Raw genomic sequence first — 10,505 nt, 5'->3', positions numbered from 1 at the left:
CATTAAAAGTGATTTTCAAACAAAATTGAGTTTGAGGCCTTTTATTTTTCAGTGATGAGGGATGTTTTGCTGCCCTCTTGTGTTTCGGCCTGGACAATTTTATACGATAAGATTGAAAATTAATAAGCTGACGTGATAAAATGACAAACCTTTAGAAGTTATGAGTTTTTGTTTAGCATTTCCATCCATCTTCCAATGAAGGTAAATCTTTACAGAAATACATAAATTTAATCACAAAAGCATATTACTGAAACTTATCTGTTGTGCATGACACTTTCCATCTATGTGCTGCTGTTTGAGAAAGGTCACTGAACATAAGTTAATGAACACGGTAAGTTCAGTAACCTACATTTTTATTCCATAATCTGAATGTAAAATAAAATGCCTGTGAAAATTGTTTTAGTATGTGTTAAAGTGCAGCTTGAATCTTTTGTCTGAAAAATCTGTATCACTGACACTTGTCTACTGTTTATGTCTGTGAATGACTCTCTCGGCTACATGACACTGTTCGAGCTGCTGGACTACACTGATGAATGTGTGAAGAAGAGTCATGTGGCAGGAAACAAATGAAAGGTAATTGTTACAATTTGCTTGTACAATATTCTGCTACTTTTATGACAGTAGTGTTGTGTGCAGCTAACTAGGACGTATAAGGTATCTGCCAGTCTTTGTAGGAAAATATCTATAGAAATGCACAAATATATAAAAAATGATTACATTATATGATTAACTAACATTCATAAATGCTATATAATTATTAATAATATAACTATTAATGAAGCAGAAGAGCCATGAACGCAACGCGCTAATGCATATTAAGCTTTTTTCCCCCCAAAGAATACTGTTATAGAAAACACTAATGGACCAGGACGGTAATATAAAAAGACCAAATCTGGTACACAGTTCATCAATAAAATATATTATGCACAGGAAAGCAGACAAGCCCAGAATATGCACGGAACGCGCAAAGTTCACGTGTTTTCTCCCGTGTAGAAAAACATAAACTCTTAACATGGCTTAATGGATAACCTGCTTGTCTGTACATAGGTACATATATATTTTTAATAATATATAAAATTTGGGCTTTTTACATCACTGTCTTCTTGTCACGGTTTTCTATGGGGAAGAAAACGCTTATCATGCAATTCAGCTCATAGTCTGGGCTCATTTGCTTGCATGTACAGTAATATATTTTCAATAATTTCTGTGGCATATTTAGTCTTTTTTATCACAGTCTTCATTAAGCCGTGTATTCTTTATGGGAGGAAAATGCTTAATATGCAATTTAGTGCTTTCTGTTCATATTCTGGGCTCTCTGCTTTCCTGTATGTAGCCCAGTATATAGGCTATTTATTAATAAACTGTATAGCCTACCGAATTCAGCCATTTTATACCACTGTCTTAGTCCATTTATTAAGCGCTTTCTTTCAATGGGATATAAAATGCTTACTGTGCAATTTAGCAGGTTACGTTCATATTCTGGGCTATTCTGCTTGTTTGTATGCATTATAAGGTGTGTACTGAATTTGGTCCTCCAGTGTTTTACATTAAGTGTAGAATTTCCCAAAACCGTGCCTTGAACTAAGCACTGACTGTATTTCTTCATACTTGAGTCCAAGTTCAAAATAAAACTCTATGAAATACTACATTGTGAACGTATGGATTTGTATAACCACTGCAAGCCGTAAAGCAAACAGGAAGTGTTTGTCTGTACTCAACTGGTTTGAGAACGCAAAAGTTTTGCGAGGCAACACAAATATCTTTGCGAGAGAATGCAAAAGTTTTGCAAGGGAATGCAAATATCTTTGCGAGGGAACAATTTTTTTTCTCCTACACCGAATTTTTACACCACCATGTCCCTTTAGGGCCTCCGTGGTATCCCTTAAAACCAGACTGCCAGAGAATTACTGTAAATGCATGTGTCGCTGGACACCGTTTGCCTGATTGCATTTGTGCTGATGGCTTGGGCCCGCCATCACTGCTTGCAGCTATATTTATTTTTGTTGTTTTATGTTTGAACAGTTTTCTTCTTTTAATTATAAATGACTTCATTATATTTGAGTCATGTCATGCACTTGTCTAAAAAATGTAAAAAAAAATGTGGCAGTATTGATTAGGTCTCATTTATGTCACGTCAGCAAATAGCATTAAAGTTCGAGCTGTGAAGGTAATTGGTTTTAATTGGTTGGATCTCGTTCAGACTTGTTCAGTACTCAGTACATAGTCAAGTAAAGTGCAAAATATACCAGTCTAAAACACAGTAGTGGGTCAGTTTTCATTACAATGGTAAAGTGTAAATTTCTTTCTTTGCTGCAAAAATGTCAAACTACACGAGCCGAGCTCCTGATCACCATCATTATCGTTCAACAACTGGTTCTTTTATTTCCCAAACGGTTGGATCTACAACCCGAATTCCGGAAATGTTGGGACGTTTTTTAAATTTGAATAAAATTGAAAACTAAAAGAATTTCAAATCACATGAGCCAATATTTTATTCACAATAGAACATAGATAACATAACAAATGTTTAAACTGAGAAAATGTAAAATTTTATGCACAAAATGAGCTCATTTCACATTTGATGCCTGCTACAGGTCTCAAAATAGTTGGGACGGGGGCATGTTTACCATGGTGTAGCATCTCCTTTTCTTTTCAAAACAGTTTGAAGACGTCTGGGCATCGAGGTTATGAGTTTCGGGAGTTTTGCTGTTGGAATTTGGTCCCATTCTTGCCTGATATAGGTTTCCAGCTGCTGAAGAGTTCGTGATCGTCTTCGACGTATAACTGCGGATGTAAAGCGCAGTTATAGGCACTGTGCACATATGCTTGTTTACATATTCATATTTAACATACAGAATCACTCCACAACACATTTAACATAATCCCAGATTTATGTAAATGTCTGACCAAACCATTGAAATGTTAATTATGCAAGTCAACATTGTGCTTTGGTCATCTGAACCACTTATTTAGACTTATTTTATTTATTTAAAGGTGCCATAGAATGGAAAACTGTATTTACCTTTGCATAGTTGAATAATAAGAGTTCTGTACATGGAAATGACATACCGTGAGCCTCAAACACCACTGTTTCCTCCTTCTTATGTAAATCTCGTAAATGCAAAAGACCACTGAAAAATAAGCGAATCAGAACATAACACCGACTGTGACGTTACAGTCGGGATCACTAATAGTTACACCCCCTACATTTGCATATACCCACCCATGTTCTATGCCAGCCGCCAGCCGAACCTGCACAGCCAAATGGTATTGTGAAGAAACAAGCAAGGATAATAGCGAAAATGGCAGATCATGGAAATAAATGTTATGTTCCTGTGAAACAGCCAATCAGAGCAGAGCTCAACATTATTATTCATGACCCTTCCAAATAAGGTAATAACCGACCATTTTGTTCTAGGGACAAATCCTAGGGTTGTAAATGGACATGTAAAACCGTTTCTGGAGATTTTTTGCCCTTACCTAAGCCACATACCTTCTATGTAGATATCAGAGAACAGTTTAAAATATTGTATCAATGCATTCTATGGCACCTTTAATGAGTAGGCACACATTTTAATAGAGCCAAATCAGTTTTTTGTAACAAGTAACGTTAAGTAACGTTCAAGACATAACATATAAGACACTCTTTTTTGCCATGTGCTGGCATATTTATGTAATATGAAAAAAATGGTCTGAACAAATGAGTGAATGAAACTGAATGAATCATTTTGGTGAACAACTGAAAATGAACGAATCTCTTGAAAGAATCTAAATTTCCACCACAAGCTCTGAAGAACAGAGTGAGCAAATGCCACGCTTGTCTATTTATACCTGGATGTCCAGGGCATGGCCAGCTATGTAAAAGCTATGTAAATTTTGTTGACCAATTTCATTGGCCTTTTCTCAATGATGTTAGAGGTGTATGGGCTCTCAAGTGACCGACTGAAAGGGAACTCGCTTTGTTGTTACTACAACAGTGATGTTCTCCACAGTTGAAAGTGCAGGCATGTTTTGGGAGTTTATAGGATTCATTAATCTTAATTTCTTAAAAATGGTGCGTGTATGTGCATTTCCTTGGGGCTTCAACAAAGCAAAAAGTCTTTGTGACAAGCCGTCATCACACGAGGAAAGATTGACTTTTCACAAAATCTTGCCATGGATTGAGGGTGTCTAATGAACACTTTACACCATATGATGCCCATGATGTTTCCATTGGCGTACAACTACATTATCATAGAATACATCCCATTTTAGTGTACAGTACTTTGATTTACGTATATCCATCTCAGCCCAGTCTGGACCCCCAGTCACCAGGCAAAAATGGACAGTGGATAGTAAAACAAGAGGTCACTGAAACCGCTACTTAACAGCATGAAGAATCTCAGCCAAAATTACTTCTAGTCCTGACAAGTCAAGAACCAGCAGGACACCAGACACTTTCATCAGTGTCTGGGTCATACTATGCCCTCCCTCCCTCCCACATGGTCCCTCCATTAGTAAGCTTTCACTCTCTTCTTTGTATTTCTTTTTTCTTTTTTTAATGCAGGAACTTTATTGACCAGTATATAAATATAAATGGCCTGGGACATGATGGAATTTTGTTTAGCCAGACAACAGACAAATATCATAAAGCAAGACCAAGAGAATGAATAAATAAATGCATAAAAACATACATACTCAGGGGGCAAATGACTTTACGAGGGCAAAATCAGGGTCCAGGGGCACCTGTATTGAACCTAAAGGGCACTTTAGCATCAGCGACCACTGTGCATGCCACTGTATATACATACATAATAAATGACATAAAATATTTTTTGTAGTTAAATTTTATTGGGTTATTACAATTACATCAGTAATATGTAATTGTAAGAATAATCCAATAAAATTGTGCCACATAAAATCATTGCTAGATATTATTTAATAAAATTGCATTTGCAATTACTCAAATTAAAAAAAAATAAATAAAAAAATAAAGTTTGACAGTGCATCACAAATCTGAAAATTTTGAAAACCTGACCAAACCCTACACTTTCTTCAAGAAGTATAAAAACTCAACATTAGCAAAACTGAATTGTGGTGAGAAACGTCATAAGCCAGTTTCTGCAGAATAACTATAGAGCAAAAAACAAAAACAATTGCACGTTCATTCATGAGTTAATTTCCTACAATGTGCAAAATATTTTTAAATTGACTATGACTTTCAACTTCTGACATGAGTTAGCATTTGTTAATCTATATCAGTTCATATATTATCCTGTATGAAGGAGGTTTATGAAGAATAACATGCCACATGCTATTCTGGACAATCAGCACATATAAACACTGAGAAGAGGAGCTCTATTGTTGCAGAAGCGAAGTAAACTTATGTCATGTGAATGACACCATCCTTACAGTCACAAAACGTCCATTATGCTGCAGGCGTGACATCAGAGATTCACTTGGTGGGATGTCCCTCTGTAAGTCCCTCCAGTTGGCCTATTGTTTTTCCCACAATGCCTTGAAAGATGTCCTTGCTTCTCTGTGTCAGTCTTTCTGCCTGCTAGGCGTGCACATGTGTGAGACTGAGCATTTTTGTGTGTTCTCCTTTTGCGGACATGCTGTTTAGTGTCACAAAGAAGACAATGAGAAACCTTTTATTGTCCTGGTGGAATGTGGCAGGAGAAGACAATGCAGGAGTATGTCATCGTCCCGAGTGCTTGGCACCAGTGTCCAGTCGGCTTGCACCATGACACACCACAGCATGAGAGAGACAGGTAAACAAAAAGACAGAAAGAAAGAGAGACGTGACAATAATCAGTCCTGCACAACTGCCAAAATAGAGGAGTTTGAGGATGGTAGGATGGTGTGTTTGTTCAAATTAAACTTACTAAAATGTAGCTTTTTAAATCAGGACCATCTTTTCCACAGGAACGAATGACTGCTGTTCAGGACACATGATGATGTTTGTGGAAATTTCATGATTTCAAAGTTTGAGTCTGAATCTGAATCAAGGATCAGAAACATGCACTGACGAAAGGTGAGGAAACTTCATTAGTTGCAACTACTTTATATATCATTAGGTATAACTACTTTATGCAAATGTGATAACTATGAAGCTTTTATTGGATTTGCTATTATGCTAAAAAACTTAATAGAATAAACAATTTTTAAGTAATTTAGGCATAGGTGATATTGTTTAATAAAGGTTGGGTTGCACACACTAAAGCATTAATGTAGCTTTGATGCATAACTCTTTTGCTAAAGTAAATGAGGAGATGTTACAGATACACTGAGAACTGACAGTATCACTTCACAAGCTTGTGATTTTGTGAAGATTGTGCAGGAACAGCACCTAAGTTCTCTTATAATTTAGTATTGCTTTTTACTTTTTACTTTTAATAATTCAAATATACTCAAAAGCTCTTTGAATCAGTCTGATGAATCCTGCACTTAATCAAAGTGGTTACTGAATCATCTGACTCTGTTAATGAAGTTAAGTTAACTGCAAGTTATTAATTTCAGTTATATCTGTCTTAAAATACAGCAAGTTTTGAGTACTTAAAGTTTGGGAAAGGTTGTTGATCATGTGTAGTGAAAATGACATATTTACAATTTGATTTTTTATTTGTTCGTATTAATTATATTTAAATTTTAAAAAAAATTTAAAATGCATATCACCCTTTTTTGCCAGTATTTCTTCTTCAGACATTTTTACACAAAATTTAAAATTCAAAATAACCATTTTTATTTCCAAAATGATAACTCGATGTCACTCTCTAAATTAAACATGTAACATAAAAAATTAATTTGACAACAATGTAGCATATTATTGTTTAAAATATTAAGCATGTAAATATGCATACTGATTTAATTGGGCCTACTATTTGTGAAGTGTAAGGTAATATACACATACTGTAGATTATTCAATTCCAGATTATTCCATTGCAAACATGGTCCATATTTTTGTGACAACCATTCAAAAGAACCAAGTATTATGGTTTTGTTTTATTTGTGATGGTTTTTTTTCTTCTTTGTACTGGTTTTGTTTTGTTTTGTCTGCTGTGAAGAGTTCAAATATAGAGTGATCAGTCACATGGCATCTATGGCTCAGTTGATTGGTTAAAATAAATGAGAGCCTGTAAAGCAAAGATGGCAGCATGCAATTTGTGTACTTCTTGAGGAATGCATGCGCCATTTGCCTTTGACATGAATGGAATATGCAGTAGCTAACATGAAAGAACAATAAACAATACTTTAACAGCATTTTTAATGTTAATTTCTTCATATACATTTTTAACATCTAAACTTGCATAAATCAACATTAGAAAAAAACAAGAATTAATACTTATAAATTAACATTGTTCTAGATTAATCTTGTAAACATGATGTTCATTGTTAGTTCATCATGCTGGCACTGTAAAAAGTACAACCTGAATTCCGGAAATGTTGGGATGTTTTTTAAATTTGAATAAAATGAAAACTAAAAGACTTTCAAATCACATGACCCATTATATTATTCACAATAGAACATAGAGAACATTTACACTTTTATCCACTAAATGAGCTAATTTCAAATTTGATGCCTGCTACGGGTCTCAAAAAAGTTGGCACGGGGGCAACAAAGGGCTGAAAAAGCAAGACATTTTGAAACGTTTCAGCTGGGAGAACATCTAGCAACTAATTAAGTTAATTGACATCAGGTCTGTAACATGATTAGCTATAAAAGGGATGTCTTAGAAAGGCAGAGTCTCTCAGGAGTAAATATGGGCAGAGGCTCTCCAATTTGTGGAATACTTTAAAAACAACGTTCCTCAACGTCAGATTGCCAAGGCTTTGCAAATCTCATCATCTACAGTGCATAACATCATCAAAAGATTCAGAGAAACTGGAGAAATCTCTGTGTGTAAGCGACAAGGCCGAAGACCTTTGTTGGATGCCCGTGGTCTTCGGGCCCTCAGACGACACTGCATCACTCATCGGCATGATTCTGTCATTGACATTACTAAATGGGCCCAGGAATACTTCCAGAAACCACTGTCGGTAAACACAATCCGCCGTGCCATCTGCAGATGCCAACTGAAGCTCTATCATGCAGAAAGGAAGCCATATGTGAACATGGTCCAGAAGCACCGTCGTGTCCTGTGGGCCAAGGCTCATTTAAAATGGACTGTTTCAAAGTGGAAAAGTGTTCTATGGTCAGACAAGTCCATATTTGACATTCTTGTTGGAAATCACAAACGCCGTATCCTCCAGGCTAAAGAGGAGGGAGACCCTCCAGCGTGTTATCAGCGTTCAGTTCAAAAGCCAGCATCTCTGATGGTATGGGGGTGCATTAGTGCATACGGTATGGGCAGCTTGCGTGTTTTGGGAGGCACTATGAATGCTAGAAGGTATATAAAGGTTTTAGAGCAACGTATGCTCCCCTCCAGACGACGTCTATTTCAGGGAAGGCCTTGTGTATTTCAGCAGGACAATGCAAAACCAATACTGCAGCTGTTACAACATCATGACACGAACTCTTCAGCAGCTGGAAACCTATATCAGGCAAGAATGGGACCAAATTCCAACAGCAAAACTCCAGAAACTCACAACCTCGATGCCCAGACGTCTTCAAACTGTTCTGAAAAGAAGAGGAGATGCTACACCATGGTAAACATGCCCCCGTCCCAACTATTTTGAGACCTGTAGCAGGCATCAAATTTGAAATGAGCTCATTTTGTGCATAAAATTGTAAATTTTCTCAGTTTAAACATTTGTTATGTTATCTATGTTCTATTGAGTATAAAATATTGGCTCATGTGATTTGAAATTCTTTTAGTGTTAATTTTATTCAAATAAAAAAAAACGTCCCAACATTTCCTTAAAGTGCAATTTTCACATGATTTAACCCATAAGAATTAGTTTTGTTTATAATTTTGGTTGATATAGTGATGCTAAATATTTGTTTTAATTTGAAGAGAGCCAGTTAATTTAGATGTCACCATTACTAATGTTAATGCACTGAACCTTATTATAAAGTGTTATTAATTTTAAAATGTGTTGATTTACCACATAGTTTTTGAGACAATACACACACCAGACAACTGCAGCATCTGAGAGACCCTGGAGATGGAGCTTCTCCCCCTGAGTGTGATGAGTCCCGGAGCTCCCCTTCGTCTGCAAGCAGACCCTTTGTGGCTCCAGCGCCAAGCCGTGGAGGAGCAGGTGGAGCTATGGTGGTTCAACAAGCCGCATGTGTCTCTCCTGTGCTACTGCTTTTCAGTGGCCATGGTTCTAAGCCTGGGCTCGGCCGGCGTGGGGCTCCTCTCGACCGCCTCCTCTGCCGCGGGGCCGTCGGTGCTGTGGCGCTTGGGCGTAGGTTCCACTCTCTGTCTCCTGGCACTGGTGGTCCTCATGAAGCAGCTGCTCAGCTCTGCAGTGCAAGACATGGGCTGCATACGCAGCCGCAGACGCATCGAGCAGCTGCGCAGTGGAGGAACGGTAGATCCCATGCTGTTGCTTTTCACTGGTTTGGCACTGGTGGTGTGTGGGACTACGCTGCTCAGTCTCACTCAGCTGGACATGCTGCTCTCTGGCGTGACACTCCTGGCCAGTGGCAGCGCTGTGGTGCTAGGTGTGATGGTGTATGGAGTGATGGTTAATGTGCAGGGAAGGAGAAACACAAGAAGGCGAAGACGACGAAGGGTGAGAGTGTATACGGTAACGGGGCAAAGGAACCGACCATGGAGGGATTCAACTTCAAGTCAGTCGAATTTAGTGTGAAAGAAGAATCGAGAATTCCATCTGGCTCTGGTTCCTACATGATATTAAGACCTATTTGCACACTGGTGTGTAAAACACAATAAATGAGCTTCATTGGTGTTCATTTTACACCTGTTAGACCTGCAGTTTGGCTAGAAGACATCTTTATTGACAATCAAACGCCTCCAATTCAAATGCTTGCATTGTCATTTCTCATTTTACGTGTCGTCTTATGAGCACCAGGCAATGGAACTTGTAGTTGGAAGTCAAAATGATCAAGTAGGAATATTCTATATCTGTATGGAAATGAATCTTGAATTGAATACCTGGATTTGCCAAAATGTGCCATGTACAACAAAATTCACTCCTTTGAATACCAGATCCCAGAATGCAGTGCATTCAACTTCACCATGCATTTCCAATCTGATGAATGAACAGAAACTTCTAGCACACTGGCATACAACTTGCTCTGTTTCTGTGGAAATAAGTAAGCATAGTATGCTAGTATGCTATTCCAAAGTCAGACTGTCTTAACTTGAAGTGCAGATGTTGACTTGAAGTCTGTTGTTCTACACAGCTGTCTACAGATGGCGCCAAAAACTAAATGGCAACAGTTATTTCTATACACATTCCAGAGTAGTTATTATATTTGTTGAATGACCAATACATTAAGTATGCACAATTTGCTGAATAAATCTATGATAGAGTTTATACAGGTGCATTAAATGTAAGTGGTATATGTGTAATGTATTAAGCTGTCCTGAGCTCTTCATAATTGTATTAAT

General features: G+C 37.4%; 1 protein-coding gene across 2 annotated transcripts; it reads left to right on the top strand.

The window, feature by feature from the left end:
* The first annotated feature begins 46 nt into the window (after positions 1–46).
* Positions 47–10,505, top strand: tmem125b (transmembrane protein 125b). 2 transcript variants are annotated; one of them, XM_058764596.1, is made up of 4 exons: positions 47–573; positions 5,606–5,753; positions 5,908–6,016; positions 9,035–10,505. In XM_058764596.1, exon 4 carries the CDS (start codon positions 9,088–9,090, stop codon positions 9,739–9,741), a length of 654 nt encoding a protein of 217 aa, XP_058620579.1. In that variant the 5' UTR covers positions 47–573; positions 5,606–5,753; positions 5,908–6,016; positions 9,035–9,087; the 3' UTR covers positions 9,742–10,505. The 2 variants fall into 2 exon arrangements, with proteins under 2 accessions (XP_058620579.1, XP_058620571.1); XM_058764588.1 differs by lacking the exon at positions 47–573 and having other exon boundaries at positions 5,494–5,753.

This window comes from Onychostoma macrolepis, chromosome 02, assembly GCF_012432095.1.
Source record: "Onychostoma macrolepis isolate SWU-2019 chromosome 02, ASM1243209v1, whole genome shotgun sequence".
Taxonomy (NCBI): domain Eukaryota; kingdom Metazoa; phylum Chordata; class Actinopteri; order Cypriniformes; family Cyprinidae; genus Onychostoma; species Onychostoma macrolepis.
This window is presented reverse-complemented; position numbering and strand designations above follow the sequence as displayed.

Coding starts and splice junctions, on each gene's coding strand:
- tmem125b (XM_058764596.1), top strand. CDS start 9,088: ATGGAGCTTCTCCCCCTGAGTGTGATGAGTCCCGGAGCTCCCCTTCGT.